This window comes from Petaurus breviceps, unplaced genomic scaffold (genome assembly GCF_028583685.1).
Source record: "Petaurus breviceps papuanus isolate PSGF00001 unplaced genomic scaffold, PetGlider_PUasm1.0 37, whole genome shotgun sequence".
NCBI classification, from domain to species: Eukaryota; Metazoa; Chordata; class Mammalia; order Diprotodontia; family Petauridae; genus Petaurus; species Petaurus breviceps.
Genome location: NW_027186296.1, coordinates 107364818 through 107386007, shown reverse-complemented (window position 1 = coordinate 107386007; position 21190 = coordinate 107364818). Strand labels below are relative to the sequence as shown.

Genomic DNA, 21190 nt, shown 5'->3' with positions numbered 1-21190 from the left:
TGCTATTTTGGGGCGGTGGGTAGGGGAAAAATGGGGAGAAAATTTGTAACTCAAAATCTGGCAGAAATGAATGATGTAAATCAGAAGTTGATAAAGCATTTGAAAAAAAACTTTAAAAAAAGAACAAGGACTGAGAAATGGCCAATAGATCTGTCAATTAAAAAATCAAAGATAACTTTGGAGGAAGCAGAAGCCAGATTGCAGAGGGTTTAAAGGATAATGAAAAGAAGAGAAAATGGTACCACATGAAGAAGGTACCAACATATAGAAGGCTTTCTCAAGGAGCCTGGCCACAAAGGAATGATAAGATCAAATTAGTTTTTTAAGGAGAGGGGAAATATAGACATAATTGTAGGCAGGAAAAAAGGAGTCAGTAGATTGAGAATGAAATTAATAGAAAATAGGGAAGATTATAAAGGCAAACTTCTAAATTTAAATTTATTTATTTACTTGCAGTTTACAACATTCAGTTCCACAATCCCCTGAGTTTCAAATTTCCCTCCCTCCTTCTCCTTCCCTCCCCCCCCACCCCACCCCATGGCAGCATGCAATCAAATTAAAGGCAAACTTCTAGAGAAGTCAGGAAAAAAACAGGAAAGACTGTGCACGTAGAGGTCTTAGTCTTGATGAGGAGGGCTCTTTATTCATAGGAGACCGAAATGAAAGAGGAAATAACTATAGACAGATCTCAATGATCTGAAATAAGGAAGAGGGAAGACAGAAAAACCCATGGGAAATGGCCTCTATTTCTTTTCAGTGAAGTATGAAGTTAGATGCTCAGCTGAGAGGTAGGAGGAAGGGGTACCACGGGAGACTTGGAGAGAGATGAGGTTTGGAATAGCTGCTGTATTAAGTAGAGTATTATATCAATTCAGGAAGACTTGAAGAGAGGATAAGCACTTGTAGAGTACCATCTATGTGCCAGACACTGTGCTAAGTACCTTTTACAAATATTATCTCATTTGATCTTCACAATAGCCCTGCAATTAAAGCACCATTATCATCCCCATTTTCAAGTTGAGGAAACTAAGACAATAAGAGCTTGCAATTTGCCCAAGATCACATAGCTAGTAAGTGTATGAGGCCAGATTTGAACTCAGGTTATCCTGATTTCAGTCCCAGTCTATCCACTGTGCTACCAGCTGCCTCTAGCTAAAGAGAGATGAGAAGGTTTGGAACAGTCACTACACAGAATGGGGTATAGAATTAATCCAGGATGAATAAAATGTTTGCCCTGATATAGTGAGGATGCGAATGAAATTGGACATATTTACAGTGGACCTAATCATCACAATTTTATGATTTTTTTTTAGCTCTGTTCAGAAGCACATGAATAGGAGAAAAGAAAATAGATTATGGAAATAATCCAGGGTTGAGGTTTGGCAAGTTGTGATCACAGATCATAGAAAGGGATGAAGGATTAAAAAGTAGTATGAAATATAGAGTTGAGTTGTTTCAACAAGGGCTCAAGACAGGGAAGAGAAGAGAATGTCACTAGAGCAAGGACAATGATGGTCTAGAAAAGAACTAAGGGATGGAGGAACTGGAGATTGTGATGAGGATAATATGTTAATATAATATAATAATAAAAAATAATATTCTGGATTGTGAGACAAAGAAAAAGGCAGAATGATAAATATAATCAGGAAAAGGAATTTTGGGGTTTGTAAACATGGAAGGGGTATACTTTTGGCTGATGTGTGTAAATGTAATGTATCATGTAAGTAATTGATGGCAAAAATCAAGAATATGACCATCTCTATGGACCAGAAGTAAAGTGGAGGAATAGTTCATGGGAACTGAGTAGAGTGAGGAACTCTACCTCAGCAATGCAAGACCTATCATGAGTCCAGAAGATGAATGAAATATGCTTTGCAAATCATGATGGAAAGGCAATGGACTGAAAGTGAGATATAGTCATGGTCAAGGAGTGGCTTTGTTTTGCTTGACTATATTTATTTGTTATAAAGGAGAGTTTATTTTAATTTTTGAGATGAGGGAACATTAAAGAAGATGGTGATAACGGCAATGACAAAAAAGAAATAAATAGCACCAATGAAACATTTTAATTGCATAGAAGAGATATGGAGTTTCAGAGGGAAACAGTCAAGTAGAACAGCTTTGGAATCAATGCACTGAATATATAATATGCTCTTGAAAAAGCAAACTATATATAATGGAAATTTGTAGTTTCAAATGCAATCCTATTGTTTTCATATGCAATCCATATTGTCTATGAAAATGTTCATCTTTTTGTGTACTTGTCAAGTTCAGAATAAAAAATTTATAATTTTTTAAAGAAAAACATTTAATTAGTCAATACCACTTAATTTTTAACAAATTAACATCAGATTCATCTAACACAAATAAGTACTAACATATAAACAAAGTATTCTCTATTACAATTCTTTTTTTGATGTTCCATCACTGCATGGAAGGGACCTGGCTTTTCAAAGGCCATCTCTTTGAGTGATTTTGTTTGAGGACCAGTCCTGCTCAGTTTAGAAACCCTCATTACCAGAGATTTAGCCACTAGGGAATTTTTTTCGTTTTTATTTTTGCTATATATTCATTATAGAATTAGAGAAAGCATGGATTAGTGGCTAGAAAGTTGGCCTTGAAGTCAGGAAAACCTGGGTTCAAATCCTATCTCTAATTCATTCAAGCTATGTGACTCCATGAGCAAGTCACTTATTTTGCCTCAGTGATCTAAAACTGTAATTAAAACCTGCTGATTTGCATGAGTAAATGGAATTTCCATACTGATGAAATCAAAAGTCCCAACCTCTAGCATCTCCCAAATAAATACTATAGCATATAGGGAGTATAATCAGTGCAAAAATGTAATTATGGATCCTTGGAGTACTGACATATAATAATATAGAATAGTTCAAAATTATCAGGAATAGGCAGGATCTAGATAGGTAAATATCCAGATATTCTGGAAAGAAATTACTACTGCACTACACAGAAGAGGCACCACAGAGATCAAAGTTAATTAGTATAAAACTTATTTGTTATGGCTTGGGAATGTCTATATAAATATTTAACATTCAAGATCCAGGTCAAATCACAGTCTCCTGAATGAAGGCTTTTCTAACCATTCTAGATGTTTTATCCTATATTAATCTCACCCTCCTATACCTTGTGGGGAAAACTATATTATTATGTGTTCATTTTCTCATTTCATTCCTACTAGTCATAAGAAAGAATAAGTGGTTTCCTGGAAAGTAATTTGTCCCATGGCTCTTAAAAAAACAATAACAAGGTTTTAAAATACCTATCATTTTTGTAAAGAGGAACACCTAAAATAACACGGCCATACATATTGTTTTTGGGAATGAAGGAGGCATCAGAATACAGTGGAAATCATAACTGATTTGAAGTTAAATGGCCTGGGTTCAAATTCTGACTTTGCTATTCATTATTTCTGTGGGCATAGGTAAATCACAATCTCTCTGGACCTCAGTTCCTCTTATCTAAAATGAAAGGATTAGAGACCTTGGGCAAGTCACTTAACCCCAACTGCCTTCCAAAAGAAAAGAAGCAATAAAATAAAATGAAAGGATTGAACTAGAAACCTTTTAAGAATCCTTCCATCTCTAGAATCTATGAGTTCTTCAAGTTCTTGCCCAAAAGTTCCTTTAATTATACAAAAGAGCTTCAGTCATAGTAAAACTAAGGCAAGAGTTTATTTCACAAATAAATTTACCTTTGGGAGGAGGGAGGAGAGCTTAAAGGAACATCTGGGCTTATGTCCTACCTAGATAAAAATAAAAAACCAGCCCAATTTGAAGAGGGGAAAAAACAACCACTAGTCAAATTATTTAAAAGGATTTAGCTCCATGGCAAATTCAAATGATCTGCAGCAGCAGGAGACAGAACTAGACAATGAGAGAAAGGGGCATTCAAAAGTCTGAATTGCATAAGGTTTTATATTTTAAGTTATTTATATATTTCTGACTGAATTTCAGAAGCCATGTTTAAAGAAAGTCTAGATCAAAAACTTTGTAAGCTAACTTCATTTTAAAATGTTCTAAAGAATAGCTGTAATGTTATTAATTTTGTCGTTCCATTGTTTCAGTCACTTCTAACTCTTTGTGACAACATTTGGGCGTTTCTTGGCAAAGATACTGGAGTAACTTGCCATTTTTCCTTCTCCAACTCATTTTACAGATGAGGAAACTGAAGCAAACAGGGTTAAGTGACTTGCCCAGGGTCACACTGCTAGTAAGTGTCTAGGGTTGGATTTGAACTCAGGTCTTCCTGATTCCAGGCCCAAAGTTCTATCCACTGTGCCACCCAGCTGCTCTAATGTTATTAATAAAAAGTATGATTTGTTAAGAAGTAACGGTGCAATGTTACTCATGCTAGATTTGTTTATCAGAAAACCTGGGTTAGAATCCTAACTTTGCTACTTCCTGTGGTTATGATCTTATATAAGTCACTTCTGATTTTTCCTCATCTCTAAATACAGGGTCTACAAGATGGGGTGATCTCTAAGATCCCTTCTGGCTCTAATTCTATTCCCCATTGAAATTCTGAGATCTTATGTCTCTTTCCAAAGACAAGACAGAAGTTGTGTTAAATACACCTAGAGACACATAAGCACCATCCAGTGGTAAAATTACTGCACTGCAGGTACAAAGAGAAAAAGATTCAATATATTATCATTCACAGGTGTACAAAAAAAATGGAAAGGTTCACCGAAATTGGTTTCACACAAGCCAAGCTCCCCTCCCTACATCCAGGGCTTTTGTTATATCATTTTCTTCACATGAAATGCCTTATGGCAGGTATTTAACCTGAGGTCTATGGACTTGGTTTTTTGTTAAATATTTTCATAACTATATTTCAGTATAATTGGTTTCATTTGTAACCATATATATTTTATTTTATGTAGCTAAAAACATTATTCAGAGAACAGTCCATAGGCTTCACCACATTGCCAAAGCTGGCAGGTTATCTTGGTGGCTCCATGGGTAGAGGTAGAGGTAGGAAGATCTGCGTTCAAATCTAACCTTGGACAGAACTTTCTGTGTGACATTGGGTAAAGCACTTAACCTCGGTTTTCCTAATAGCAAAATAGAGATAATAATAGCTTCTAACCTCCTAGAGTCTTTATAAGGATCAAATGAGGTGGTATTTGTAAAGTGCTTAACACAGAGCCTGGAAAACAGTATGTTCTATATAAATGCTAGTTATTATCATCATTATTAACTACTTGTAAACTATCAAAATACTACTTATACTTCGAATAAAGCCAGGTTCAAATGCTACCTCCCCAAAGAAGTCTTCTCTGATTACTCTCTGTTGAAAGTGATCCCTTCCTCCTATGTTCTCTCATTAACTCTTGCTCATGTCTCTCTTCTATTTATTATATTCTAACTTATATTCTAGATACTTGTTTATGTATATTATTTTTTCTACTAACTCACAAGTACCTAAGGATAGATAAGATGCTTACCTTCGTATCTTCTCCAGTTAATCATAATAGGTACTTAATAAACATTTGATGAATGAGTAAATCAATCTATGAATTTAAGCTCCTTATGTTCAGATTTCTTCATTTGTAAAATGAATACCTGCCCTACCAACTTATCTCATAAGAGTGATGTGAAGATCATATGAAATAATGCATGGGGGAGAGCACTTTGAAAATTGCACTCAAATATATGAACATATTTCAAAAGGAAGAAATGCAAACTATTAACCACGTAAAAAAAAATGCCCCAAACAGCTTATAAAAGAAGTACAAATTAAAACAAATCTGAGATTTAGTTTCATGCCCATCATATTGGCAAAGAAGATAAAAGATGAAAACAGTCAGTGTTGCTGAGGTTGTGGGAAAATAGACACATTAATGAATTTTTCATAGAGGTATAAATGGCCCAACCATTCTGTAAAGCAATTTGAGAATTCTGCAAAGAAAGCGACTGAGATGTTCATACTCTGACTTAGAGATTCCACTACCAGGTATATTCCCCAAAAGGAAAGTCCCAAAAAATATTTATAGCAATACTTTGTGGTGGCAAAGAAGTGAAAACAAAGTAGATGCCCATCAATTGGGTAATGGCTAAACTGTGGTATAAGAATATTAATAAAATATCACTGTACTGTAAGAAATAATATGATTACTTCAGAGAAACATGGAAAGGCTTACATGAACTGATACAAATTGGAAGAAACAAGGAAATAATATACGCAATAACTACAATGATGTAAATGGAAAGAACTATAAAACAATCAAAATCAAAAGGACAAGCATGGCCCCAATAAAAATATGAGAAGAAACCTTCCTCTATTCCTTCACAGAAATGAAAGAAAGGTCCATGGGTGGTACGGACTACAGATATTTTCACATTTTTCCAATGCACTCATCAGTTTTGCTTATTATTCTTTTTTTTCTTTTAAAAATACTCCTTGTTATATGGGAATGCTCTTTGGGAGGGGAGAAAGGGAGAAATATAGGGAGGAAATTAGGCTATAGAAAAATAAAAGATATAAAACTTTTATTTTTATAAATATGTCCATTCATTTAGTTTAACTGCACTTCCTTGTTATAAAAAGGGAATTATCTGGGCTGGGGAAGTGTATTGGGAAGTGAAAGTGATATTTTTAAAATAGCATCAAAAAAACTTTTTTAAACTGTAGCGTAAAAATATAAGGAGTAATGATTACAATATGATGCCATCCTTTACAATCAACCTAACCACAGCTACCAACAGGTACTATAAGTTACCACAACTATTTTCACTAGTTGCTTCATTAGACTTGTTTGCTATGAGAAGACCCTATCAAGAATGCTAGACACCTAGAGATACAGCCCCAAAAGTAAATGAATTAAATAAGTCTCTCCACCAAAGTAAGAGTCCCTTAAAGAATTCTAATCAAATAGTGAGACACAGCAAGTGTGGAGAGAGAGCCAGCCTTAACACCTAAGAGCTGCATCACCCTAGGCAAATAATTGAACCTCTTAGTGCCCCAGGAAGGTGCTGACTCGCACTAATAGAAGAAGGCCTTCATCAGTAGTTCCCCACACCAATAAAGTCACAAATTATATAAAGTCACAAAATATATATAATAAAGTCAAATGTCTATCTCTCTATATAGATATATATATACACACATATATTTAGTAAAAAAAATCATAATCTTCCAATAAAACATCCATAAAAAACATTCATTTATTGTTCACTATTAATACTTACCTCCGGTGAAGTGACTCTGAAAATTTAAGGCTTGCATAAATAAATTCTTTAACTTGAATATAAATATGAGGCACTGACTGAGACATTGGGAACTTCTTTGGGAAAGAATGCTGTGGAAGAAAAATCAATAATTAATGTTATTCTTGAAATTTCAGAAATATTTAGGCATTTTTACTGCTCGTCCCCCTTAAAAATCAAGGCTGACACAATAATAATTTTAAATAATTACAAACAGCATCACCAAAATGGACTACCATTAAACAGTATTTCAAAGTGTGTTATATGTACGTACACATATTTGTATCTTTATGTATACATTTATACAATTTATAATCCCAGGGATTACTCTCACCATCTGCTACCTCTGCTCCTATTCACAAACTGCTACACAGAGCTAGAGAAAATCATGAACCATACTGAGGTCACTACAACTTTATATTACATAATCTCAACTGGGCTCTCACTGCAGCAAGAAAATCCTTTTATAATCAATTCCCTCTTCCTTTTCACCTCTCAAGTCTCTTGTGGGATCCTCTCTCCCCACTCCTTGCCCCTGTCAGGTGAGGACTTTGCCTCATATTTCACTGAAAAAAAAATGGTCACTTACTAAGAGCTCCTTTTTCTTGCTTCCTTCAATTCAAATCTAACTATCTTCTCCCACTATTTCTGTCTTCACCTCTGTGTCACACAGAGAGACGGTCCTCCTCCTTACCAAGTTAAATCCCTTTACATGAACCCTTGATTCCATTCCATCATCTTCTCCAGCAGATTTTCAATTTTTCATCCTCATTCATCTTCAATTTCCATCTACTGGCTTTCTCAGACACTTATAAACATGCCCATGTTTTCCCCATACTTAAAAAATACCTCACAATCCATTCAACCCCCCTCATCATCATACTAAACTTCATCTTCATGGTGAAATTCCTTGAAAAAGTCATTTACAATCAGTGACTTCACTTTTCCTCTCACCCTAAACTTTCTCCTGACTTTATCATTTAACTGAAATTGCCTTATCTCAAGTTATCAGTGATCTTTTAGTTGCCAAATCTAATCTCTTGGCAATCCTTTTCCTTCTTGACCTTTTTGTAACCTCTAAAACTGTCAATCACCCTCTCCTCCTGGATACTCTCTCTCCTCTAGATTTTAATGACATTGTTCTCTCCTAGCTTGTCTCACACCTGTCTGATTGCTCTCCTCCTCGATCTCCTTTTGCTAGATCTTCATCCAGACCACATCTCCTAAGTGCAAGTGTCCCCAAAGCTATGTCCTGGGCCCTCTTCTCCTCAGTCTCTATACCATACTGCTTAGTGATTTCATCAACTCCCATGGATTCTATTATCATCTCTATGCTGATGACTCTAAGATCTACTTATCCAGACCCAGTCTCTCCTGACTTCCAGTCACACATTAATAATTGCCTATTGGACATCTCAAACTAGATGCCCCATAGATATCTCAAATTCAACATCATTATCTTTTCCCGAAAACCATCTCCTTTTCAAAACTTTCCTATTGTCCAAGGAACCATTATCCTTCCTTTCATTTACCCAGGCTGACCTCAGTGATTATTTCCCATTCCTCATGCAAACTTATTCCACATATCCAATCTGTTGTCAAGTTTCATCATGTCTATTTTCATGACATCTTTTGTATATGACTCCTTTGCTCCACTCACATACCACCCCTCTGGTGCAGAGATCCTTGTCACTTCATGCTTGGACTATTATAATATCCTTCTGTTTGGTCTACCTGTCTTAATTCTCAATTCTCCCCAGTCCATCTTCTACTGTGCTACCAGTGACCTGCCTAAAGTACAGGAATAACTATGTCACTCCTCTACTCAATAAATTCCAGTGGCTCCTGGATCCCTTTGGATTAAATATAAAATCCTTTGGAATTTCAGGTCCTTCACAACCAGACCCCTTTCTACCTTTCCAATCTATTTTCCTCCACACACTCTATATACTTTATGATCTACACTGGCCTTTTGGCTGTTCTCAAACGTGACACTGCAGAGCCATGCATTTTCAATGCTCTCTCTCTCTGTCCTCACTTCTGCCTCCTAGATTCTCGAGTTTCTTTCAAAATTCAGTTCAAATATCACCTTCTGTAAAAGGTCTTTCTTGGTCTCCCCCTTTCTTATGCCTGCCCCCATCAGCATCTTCCCTTTGAGATTACTTCCCATTTACAGTGTGTATGTATATGTATGTGTGTGTATATATACACTCATATACACATGTATAAATATATGCATATTGATATATTTGTATGTATATGTAGGTATGTATGTTATATCTACCTAGTTGCCTGCATGTTGTTTCCCCCTTTAGAATATGAGCTCACTGAGACCAGGAACTTGTTCTTGTCTTTCTCTATCTTTCCACAACTTTCCACAGTGCTTGGCACATATTAAGTTATGATTCACTTTAACAGTTGGTACAACTGTAAGGAACAAAGCATGTAGCTACCCTTGGAGTATCTTATGTTTGAGCTACAAAAAAAGTCTAATAAATGTGCTAAGAATTTAGCTAAATTAAATTGGATAAATCCCTGAGACTAAAATAATAAATAACTAAAAACTAGTTTATTTAAATAAGTATAATACATTCTTTTGGGCATATGTTTCTGCAGTGAACATTTACTGTCATCTGTCTAGAACAAATGCTGTAATGTATATTAAAGGCAGAAATATTCATTCATTTAGCTATTTATTAAAAATATTTATCAATTGTCTATTTTATGCACAGCAACATCAAGGACACAAAGAGATATAACACAAAGTCCTGCCTTCAAATGGCTCATCATACGAGAGTCTGACATCAAAATGGTGGTTCTGTTCTGCATAAATTTTTTTTTTTTGCCTGTTGGAGGGCAATTGGGGTTAAGTAACTTGCCCAAGGTTACACAGCTAGGTGTTAAGTGACTGAGGCCAGAACTGAACTCAGGTCCTCCTGACTCTGAGGCCAGCATTTTACTCACTGAGCCACCTAGCCACCCCATCTGCATAAATTTTCAAATACAATTCAGTAAATATAAGTGCTATGGACTCAGAAGCCTTTGTTTTATTCAGTTATGTTCAAACTTTTATGGTATGATCACATGAATTTATTTTAACAAAATTTTTGTAATAGAAATTAGCTCTTACCTTTTCAAGATCTGGATCTTGAAAGGGAAATTTACTAATGATTATTTTGTATTCTTCTTCATTTGCTACTGGGATGGGACTACAATTATCTTCTTCAAAAATTTCCCTGTTAAAAACAGAATAAGTGTGTTTTCAGTTCTTACAAAGAGTTTTAAATGCCAAACAAGAGTATAGGTGCAGATATAATTGGGAACAAACAGAGCTTGTTGAGCAGGGCTGACAGAGTTATGATCTACACTTTGGAAAACTTCCCCTGGATGTAATAAATAAGGGAGGATGTATTGGCATGGAGAGAGACTGAGGCAGTGAGACTAGCTAGCAAACTACTACAGTAGTCCAGGGGAGAAATGATGAGAGCTTGGAAGGAACTAAGGCTGTGGCTATCACTTAAGGAGATGGTTACAAAGTCAGTTAGATTTAGGGAAACTGAAGCCCCCAGATTCATGTGTTTAGAGAGGAGCAGAGTCGAGCAGAGTCAGGATTAAAACACAGGAGTTAGTTCTGATTCCAGTTTTCTTTCCATTATACCATAATGCTTCAATATTAGGCAAAATGTTGAAAAGGGACGGGATCAAAGTAGAGAATAGAACAAGTGGGAGGTGGGATAAGAGGGAGGGAAATACAGTCAGTCTTTTACAATATATCTACTATGTTATTGTTTTGCATTAGCCACACACGTACAACCTATACTGAACTGCTTCTTCCCAGTAAGAATTCGTGACAAGGGAGGAAGGGAATGAATCTGGAATTCAAAGTTTTAAAATACTATTTTACATGTAATTGGGAAATAAGATATACAGGCACCGGGGCACAGAGATCCACTGGAAAAGTCGAAAGGAGTATGGGAGAAAATATGGGAGAGAGCAGATTGGAGGAGGGGATATCCTGTGGGACTGCTATTTTGGGGCGGTGGGTAGGGGAAAAACGGGGAGAAAATTTGTAACTCAAAATCTGGTGGAAATGAATGATGTAAATCAGAAGTTAATAAAGCATTTGAAAAAAAAACAAGCAAAAAAAGATGAATAAATTTTCTTTAAATAATGAAAATTATAAAGCATTTAAAATAAATCTTACTAATCACATTAAGGTACTTAGACTAACCGAAACACTCCAGCCCACTTCTTCAGCAATGTTTCACTGTATTGATCCCTTATTTCGAATAACAGGTCAAATAGTCGATTCACTGGAAAACCATAACCCTAAAAAACATTTTATAAAGTAATTAATTTTAATTCAATCTAATTCTACAAATATTTGTTATATTCCAACTATATGCAACACACTCCACTAGGCACTGAGAATATAAGGACAAAACAAACAGGATGACATTAGTAGCTAAGGGACCTGAGATTTTACTGGTATAGTGAGGAAAATCCCTCAGTGAATATAGATCAGCAACTATCTTGCTATATAACAATTCATCTATGCCAGGCACTGTACGCTGAGTCTTAGAAAGCTATGTGGGACATTGAGGGGTAATCTGCCCACAGTAATACAGTACCTATCAGAGGTAGAAAGAATTAAACCAAGAACATCCTGACCCCCAAACCAATGCACTATTGCATGCCTTCTCTCCACTAATACTCCAATAATAACAAAAAGGCTACAGTTTTATTACTGCAAATTTACCTTACTAATTTCTATTTTACTTAGACTGATGTTAAAATCCACTAAAGTCCTATTTCAAAACCTTATGGTATGGAGGTGAATGTGTGTTCTTGAAGGCTAACTCTCAGTACAACACAAATCCTGACAGGTAACAACAAACTTTGAAAGGCTCCAAGAGGTATAAACTGAGGAAAGCCTAACTAAGTACCCACGCACTTAACCTCCTAGAAAGAAATCTGAGGCCATATAGTTCAATCTTGTCATTTTTTTTTTTTTAAACAAATGAGGAAACAGCCTCAAAGAGGTTAAGTGACTGACAAGGTCACACAAGAAGTAAGTATTGGAAGCAACATTTGAATTCATGTCCTCTTACTCCACTGTCTCCTAATCATCACCAAAGCTTGGCTATTAAGCAGCAAATTTTTTGGTCACAGTAACTCATGAGCTACAATCTGTATTAAGGTAAGAGTATCTCCATCCAGGAATTCACAGATTTTTTTGAAATGCCAAAGTATAATGTTTAAATGATTTTGTATTTCTTTAACAAAATTTATAAGTTTATGTAGAGTAGCAAAAGATAGCTATCCTGAAGTTTACACTTGCCACAAGTCATCTACACAAAGGTTAAGCAAACATAAATTATATTTATGTATGAATCTTTAACTTTTTAACATGTCAATAACTTGCCTCTCAAGATATCGCCTACCTGCAAAGTATCTGCGAATACAACAATAAGATTCTTCAGTTCCAAAACAAGATCAGGATCAGTGCAATAAGACTAAAAACAAACAGCACTAGTCAAGGAATATTTAAGAAATAAAGTTCTGATTTTTTTACATATTAAAAAATGCTTCACAATACTTTCAACAAATTTTAAACTTTAGCTAGGTAGAAGCAAATATGTTCTATAACCACCAGTAAACTAAGCAAAAAGTTTCAGTGGAAAAAGATAAAAAACATTCAAACACACATATGTACTATAAGGTACAGTATTTTATAAAGAAATCTGTGGAGAATTCATACAGATTAAAATTCAGAATAACTTGTATTTCATAGTTTTCTAATAATATACCACATATTTCATAAAGGAAAAAGGTTAAAATTAGAACATTTAGATGATTGTAATAATTATCTTATTTAGAATAACACAAAACTTATAGATTACCTATTATTTCAATAACTTTCCCCCTGAACACAAGGATTCAAGTTTTGGCTTTCCTTTTTAAAAGAATGTTTAAATATAAAAATTCACCAGTAAAAGAAAAACAACAAAATTTTTAAATCATCAACTTAAATTTCACATTTTAGAGTTGATTTTTTTGACATGAATGCCTTCAATATTACAATTTTTGAAACTAACATTTTTAATATACATCTCACATTTGTGGTCTCTGAAACAAAAAGAAACTCAATCATAACTTCAAAACCGTCTTAGTTGTACTGCAATATAAACATACAAAAATCTTTTCACCTAGAACCTCTTTTAAAACATCAAAGAATAATAAAATAACAAAATTATAAAATTTAACATGTCCATTGTAAAAAAATTTTTTTCTCTCCAAAATATATACAGCCTACTCTTTGCAAACAGCTGAAAAGCATCAACTTTTAAATGCAGGGGGTAATTTCATAATAAAGAAACAGTCAAAAAAGATGATTACTAATTCTGTGTAAAGTTCACAAAAATGCAGACTGAGTAAACTTAAACTTTGTTTATATTATGTAACATTCAGTTTTTTCCAAAAAAAAAAAAGTAATTTTACTTTCAATTATAATGACAGCGGTAATCTCAAATTTGAAATAAAAATTTTTGTGATTGGGCCAAATTTCACCATTTCATAAATTTTTAAGATTGGGATTATAGTATATCACTGTAAACAAGTTATTTCTACAAACACTGTGCTCTAATGGGTTTTGCTGGTGGAGTTTATTTTGGAAACAAAGATTTTGGAATGATAATTAGGAACTATTTCCTCATGATGCTCTTAGAGCAGAACTATTCAATCTGGTTTAATGAAGAGGTCAGTTGAAACTAATGAGACCAGATTGCAATAATAACAACAGATTAACTCTGCATATTCTAAGGGGCTAGAATAAGAGCATGTGTGGAAGGCCTAGTCAGTTGCAAATCAACAGAGGATTATGCTAAAATCACAGCCTGATACTGCAGTGAAAAACAAAAGCCTAGCATGCCTTTCCTTCTATACAAAAGCAATTTTTAATTTTTTAAGATGCACTATGATGGAGATACAAATTTTCTCTTTGATATTATCCATCTTGTACACTTACAAATTCTTTAAGTATATGAATTTATACAGTAATATAGTAAAGTCTTTTCACTTACTGAATGAGCTCTAAGAACAGCAATTATCTTTGAAAGTGCCATATTCCAAAGTTCATCAGTATATGCCCTGGTTACTAATCCTTGAGTCACATGCAAAATGTGATCCTCCACCACAAAGAACCTAAATAAAAAGTAGTTGTCAACAAAACATTCTTATAATTAAAAAATATGTAGCAAGTAATTTCTAGTCTTTAATACAAAAATAACAAAATAATAAAATTCGACATTTCCATATTACATACCCTACAATTTGACTGAAATATCTTCTATAACCATCAACTGTTTCATGCTTTAAAGGAAAAAAGAAAGTTTCGTTAAGTCCCAATGACATAAAAGCAAATTTGTATTCAAGATCACATAACTAAATACAAAATCCTCATGTATTTACCATATTTGGTTGGGGCTGCAATACCAGTCTTGCCTGTTTCTTTCTTTGTTTTCGATAATAATTTTCAAATGTCTCTTCATCACCCTAAAATAAAGTTAGGAAAAAAAAGATGAGAAATCCACCATAAAACAGACACTTCTATGAGAGACAACTTATTCTATAGCATATGTGTATCTGAAAATTGGGGCAGCTAGGTGGGACAAAAGATAGAGCACAGGGCTTGGAGTCAGGAAGGCCTGAATTCAAATTCAGCTTCAGACACTAGCTCTTTATGACCCTGGGCAAGTCACTTAACCCTGTATGCCTCAGTTTCCTCATCTGTAAAATGAGCTAGAGAAGGAAATGGCAAAGCACTCCAGCATCTTTGCCAAGAAAACCTCAAATGGTTCATGAAGAGTTGGATACAACAGAAATAAGTGAACAACAAAACAGTATCTGAAGATTAAGTCACATATTCATAATTATAATGTCAGTACAAAACACAAGAGCTTTCTTATTCAAATCTGTGACAATTAAGTGAACTTCCTAGAACAAGTTTAGACAATGAGATCTGACACTTGTTCATCTACCCTAGACCTAACAGATTTATGACTCAACCATGAGTCAGTGAGAAGAACTGAATGATTAAACATGCCAGTTTGTCTAACTCATCATCATCTTCTTACTATTTTCTTTACTGATCTGTGATTTCATGGATGCTTGAAACTCCTAGGAAAGAAATACCATCTAGAAAGTTGTGTGGGGACTTGCAATCACAGGTATTCCAGGCTCTAAGGTCAGCTCTTTGTTCTCTATGCCAAGCTGCCTTTCAACTTATTATTACTATATGCAAATACATAAAGGATCTATTCTTAGTATGGCGATGTCTTCCACCAGTGTAGCTCACAATTCATCTCTGCCTTAAGTTCTAGGGACTTGCCCAAGGGTACACAGTGCTTGTTGAAGTTCTAGAAACAGATCCCCCCTGAGGGCGGCTTATCAATTTATGAAAACCACAAAATAACATTATCTATGTTGTATTTTTATTTATTTTGCTAAACATTTGCCAATTACATTTTAATCTTGTTTGGGCCATGCTCACATGTTGCAGGCAGTGAGTTGGACACCTCTATTCTAAGCACAGCATTTCTTCTACTTCCTGTGGCACTGGAAATGTTAATGATGATAATGACTAAGATGACAACAGCGATGATGATATTCTTAATAGAGAGAAGGCACTTGGCACCCTCTGGGAGGTTCTGAAACTTCTAATCAAAGTGTCATTTTGGTTTAAAGCTCTGATCCTTAGAAGATAGCTATTATAAGTAATTATATATGAAAACCTATTTCTTAAGAAAATTTAATACTTTTATGAATCAAAAATCTAGATTCTACTTAAGCTATATTTGACTTTCATAAAGAGTAATGATTAAAAACAATAATTACTCATCTCATATTTGGAAAACATTGACTTAAAATTTCCATGAAAATCTTCAAAAATTAAGATAAAAATATTCTCCATTTTTGTTGGTTATACTATAAAAAGATCCGATTAAAATCCTAGCATTTTCATCATAACCATGCCTACTATGTGCCAGTCACTGTGCTAAGTGCTGGGAATACAAAGAAAGGAAAAAAAGACAGCCCGTACTCTCAAGGAGCTTGCAATCTGGTGGGAAGACAACATGCAAAAAACTATGTACTCTGGGTCAGAAAATTCCAATCTATAACAAATCAATGAGAACTCCAAAAGTGATTAATTTATTAGGGAGTCTAAGGGTCCTTAATTAATTGGGTCCAAGATCTTTCTTATGATTAGGGACCCCTCCCCTTCGGTGCCAGCTACTTTTACACTTGGGAAGGCACCAAAAATAGAGATGTTATAATTCACTGATTGGTCAATTCCAGAAGTGGGGAAATCTTGTGATTGGCTGAGGGAAATATCTATTAATCATAACCACTTTGTCAAGAGCTTTTCACAAGTCATGAGAACTTCCACAGGTCATCAACTCTAGTTCATCTCAGTGGGACTTTCCAAAAATCATAAGACCCTTTCATTTCAATTCATAAGAATCTTGTGTTTGACCAATAGTATCCTAGGGTCCAAGAAAGTTGTGGTTTTGATGAAAAGATCATAGGGAGTGGATGGTTATGATTCATAATAGCACCAGCAAATGAATCATATTACAGGACCTAAAGGGGAAAGAGGGGAGCAAGGGTGTAGTGCACCAATTACATTCTTATTACATTTCTATCTAACGTTATTAATCTAGCTGATAAATCAAGTATAAGTAATATAATCATTAATACATGTAGATAAATTATTCATAACTCTTATCCTAACAGCATTAACATACATAGCTTAAACTTAATCCTATTCTGTTTAATTCACTAATGTAATCACTGATACTCATTAAATCACAATGAACTGAGTAAATACTGACTAATTTGAGTAGGGTATCAAAATTATCACAGTATAAATAAGATACAGTTTAAATTACAGATAATCAACAGAGGAAAGGAACTAATATTAAGGAGGATTGGGAAAGGCTTCTTGTAGAAGGTGGGACTTTAACTGGGACTTGAAGGAAGCCAGGGAAGCCAAGAAGCAGAGATGAGGAGGGAGAGAATTCAAGGGATAGAACTTTAAAAAGAAAATATCTCTCCATTTGAAAACAACTAAAATAAGATTTTCTCTGACCTATTCAATATTTGAGCACTATTTTATTAAGTCAGCTTCTTTTCATATCTTGCTTTCATTTTAGAAAATTATTTCTAAAATAAAATTAGATTTCATATTATTCTATATAACTCATTGAATGAAAGGTCAAAAGTTGTCACTGCTTCCTGAAAACAAAAAACAAAAAACCCAGAAAGTCCCATATAGACTAACACAACCCCAAATTGTTTAACACAAGGTACATGACTGAAAGACTGATGTATTTGTTTGTGTACATTATATTCAAGACATAATTATTATACCTATGATTTACAGACCTATTAACAGTATTGAGTCATTAAATCTGTCTAAACATGGGGTTGAGAGGGTGCAGGGAAGCCTTCCTCTCAGGATGAAGTTAGTCAAATTACAGGAGGGTGAGACTTCCCTGGACTGAGTTCAAGTAAAAATTATTTTCCTATGCTATACTATCATTTTTCTTCCACCTTTGTGACAGTAAAATTAAATTATTTTAATAAGTGATTGTAGCCAAAAATGAGAGAAGTGAAGCCCAGAAATTTTAAGTGACTTATACAAAGTCATACAAGCAGTAACAAAACCCAGATTTCAAACTCTAGTCATCAGATTTCAAATCCAATGTTCTTTTCACTACACCACACCATCTTGAGCTTTCCTTGTCTTGTAAATTTCTTTATAAATATCAGGGCAGAAAGGCCCAAGTCTTACGGGAAATATGGAGGTTATGGTAAAAAAAATTATGTGGATAGATATGTATACACATAGATGTGTGTGTATATATATAATATATGTGTATTTTTGAGACAAAGATAAGGAGCAAACAAAAAAATGTCAGTCAATAAATAAACATTAAGCACCTAGGATGTTGTGCCAGAAACCATAGTAAGCACTGAAGGTACAAGAGGCAAAAGATAATTTTTCCTCACATATAATGAAAGGGTACAACAAGCAAACAAATAAGCACAAAAAAGCTATACACAGGATAAATAGGACATAATCAAAAGAAGGCGGGCACTAGAATTAAGAGAAATTGGGAAAGGCTTCCTGTAGAAGACTGGATTTTAGTTGGGATTTGAAGGAATCCAAGGAAGCCAAGTAAATGAAAATGGAAAAGGAAGGCTATTCTAGACATGGAAGACAGCCAGAGAAAATGCTGATACATGAAGTATCTTGTTTGTGGGCAAGGCCAGTGTCACTGGATTGAAAAATACATGTAAGGGGTGGATAGGTGGCACAGTGAATAGAGCACCAGCCCTGGAGTCAGGAGGACCTAAGTTCAAATCTGGCCTCAGACACTTAACACTTACTAGCCATGTGACCTTGGGCAAGTCACTTAATCCCAATTGCCCTACCTCCCCTCCCTCCAAAAAAGAAAAAAGGAAAAAAAAAGAAATAAAAATACATGTTAGAGAGTAAGGTATAAGAAGCCTGGAAAGGCATGAGGGGGCTAGGTGATGAAGGGTTTTAGATGCCAAACAGAGAATTCTGTATTTGATCCTAGAGGCAATGGAGAACCAGTGGAGTTTACTGAGTTGGGAAGGTAACATGGTCAGACCTGCTCTTTAGGAAAATCACTCTGGTGGCTGAATGGACAATAGATTGTAGCAGGTAGAGACAGGGCAGGCAGATCCACCAGTAAGCTATTACAATAATCCACGTGTGAGGTGGTGAGGTTCTAGAGTGCGGACAGTTGTCAGCGGAGAAAAGAATGTATTTGAGAGATGCTGCAGAGATAAAATCAATAGGATTTAGCAGAAAATTGAATACTGGGGGTGAGAGAGTAAGGAATCCTAGGTTGGGAGCCTGAGGGACTGAGAGGATGATTTTGCCCTCTATGGTAACAGGTAAAGTAGGAAACAGGGAGGGTTTGAGGGAAAAGATAATGAGTTCTGTTTTGGACATGTTGAGTTTAATATGTCAGTGGGACATCCAGTCTGAGATGTCTGAAAGGTAGTCGGGAGATGTGAGATTAGAGGTGAGCAGAGAGTCTGAGTCAGGATGGGTAGTAGATATGAGAATGATCAGCATAAAATCCATAGGAATTGTTGAGAATGCCAAGCAATGTAGAATAGAGGGCTAAAATGCAAACAGAATGAACAGAGCAGCTTTTTGAGGGCAGAGCAGAAAGTAACCACAATTATAATTTCATCAGTATAGGGAAATCAGAATGAGTTCTCTCTCTGCCAATATAAATCAGCACTTGTTCTACAACTAAAGTCTTAAGAGACTTGCCTGGGAAACTGAAAAGTTAACATGACTTATCTAGGGTCAAATACTATAACTAAACAGATTATTAAAAAAGGAACCTTAGCCAAACTCAACAGAATCTGCCTGAAACTATAACTGGTATTCTCCATACCTTGACCAATTGTCTTATTTAGATGGTGAAAAGAAGGGCCAAATGGCAAATATATAAGCTAGATCAAGGTTAGATAGCAAAATGACAATAACATGTATTTGTGTTAATCTTGTTATCATTGTTACCTTTTTTCATCTTTGTTCAACTATACTTATTTATTTACAAGTATGTTACTATGTCACCTAACCCCAATTGCCCTGCCCTCCCCACTCCAAAAAAGCAACAAAAAAAGTATGTTACTAAAAAGATCCTTCTCCACATTGAACATATAAAAGGCCATACAATATAATATTAAGTGTTAAATGTTAAAATCAAACATCATGGATACATTTTTATTCAGAATATGCTGATATGCAGTAATATAATTTGCTGATGTAGTACTCTTTGTTGCTAATAAGACAGTTTAAAGTTATCCTTAATGCCAAAGAGAACTATATTGACAAAATATCTATGATGTGTGAGTATATATATATGTATATATATATATATGTGTGTGTGTGTGTGTACAGACACACAACAAATACAAAAGAGAGATACCACAGTAGTAAAATCACAACAGGGGGGTGGCTAGGTGGCGCAGTGAATAGAGCACTGGCCCTGGAGTCAGGAGGACCTGAGTTCAAATCCAGCCTCGGACACTTAACGCAAAAAAAAACTAGCTATGTGTCCTTGAGCAAGTCACTTAACCCCAATTGCCCTACCTTCCCCCTCCAAAAAAAAAATCACGACAGGTAGAATTCCAAAATTTTTATATTTTTCTCACAACAAAGGTCAGAATATGCTTTATTCCCCAACTTATATATTAAAGAAATCTGATTCACAATATGTAAAATAAAGGTGACCACTGTCTCCCTTGGTCAAATTTTATTGTTTTTGCCTGTTGTTTTCAATATTTACCACTAGAGGGTGATCTTATTTCACCATCTTAACAAAAATCTCGAGAAACAATTCTAAACAACAATCTAGTAATATTCTCTTAACAATTTAGGGGGTCAGCTTTTGTTCTATCCTCCTCACTAGGCTAGATAACAAGTACTAAGTTGAAATGAGATAAAAATGTACTCATCGATCGATAGTTCAAATATACAATATTCGCTAGTATTTCCCTTCCCTCTTTATTATTCCCTTCTCCCCATAATTCTGAAAAGGCAATATCATTTCTTCTTCTTCTATGGTGCCAATTTTAAGTAGATTTTATTTTCCAGGACAAGAACTACATTTCCACTTGTTGACAGTACTGATAAAATATAATGTTCACTTCTCTCCCTCTGCACACATTCAAAGTATTCAGAATGTCCAGATTTACACAGTAGCTCAAATGTTACTTTTAAACTGCTACTGCCTTGGCTACAAATTGAGGCCTTCAATTTTTGGAAAGCTGTGTGAAATGCTCTTTCTCCTGGTGTTTTTAGTCGACCTTTTCAATGGTGGATCCAAAAGAAGCACCTCCAGATG

The 21190-nt window shown here is 35.0% G+C and overlaps 1 protein-coding gene across 6 annotated transcripts in view; it reads right to left on the bottom strand.

Annotated features, from left to right (window-relative positions):
* Positions 1 to 21190, bottom strand: part of EXOC6 (exocyst complex component 6) — a 237637-nt gene that overhangs the window by 120197 nt on the left and 96250 nt on the right. For all 6 annotated transcript variants that reach the window (XM_069099242.1, XM_069099243.1, XM_069099246.1 and 3 more), the window contains exons 9-15: positions 14700 to 14783; positions 14554 to 14600; positions 14312 to 14432; positions 12674 to 12745; positions 11461 to 11558; positions 10360 to 10465; positions 7212 to 7321 (exon numbers count right to left, since the gene is read on the bottom strand). In XM_069099242.1, coding sequence (XP_068955343.1) covers positions 7212 to 7321; positions 10360 to 10465; positions 11461 to 11558; positions 12674 to 12745; positions 14312 to 14432; positions 14554 to 14600; positions 14700 to 14783 — 638 coding nt within the window. The remainder of the gene's footprint in view (positions 1 to 7211; positions 7322 to 10359; positions 10466 to 11460; positions 11559 to 12673; positions 12746 to 14311; positions 14433 to 14553; positions 14601 to 14699; positions 14784 to 21190) is intronic.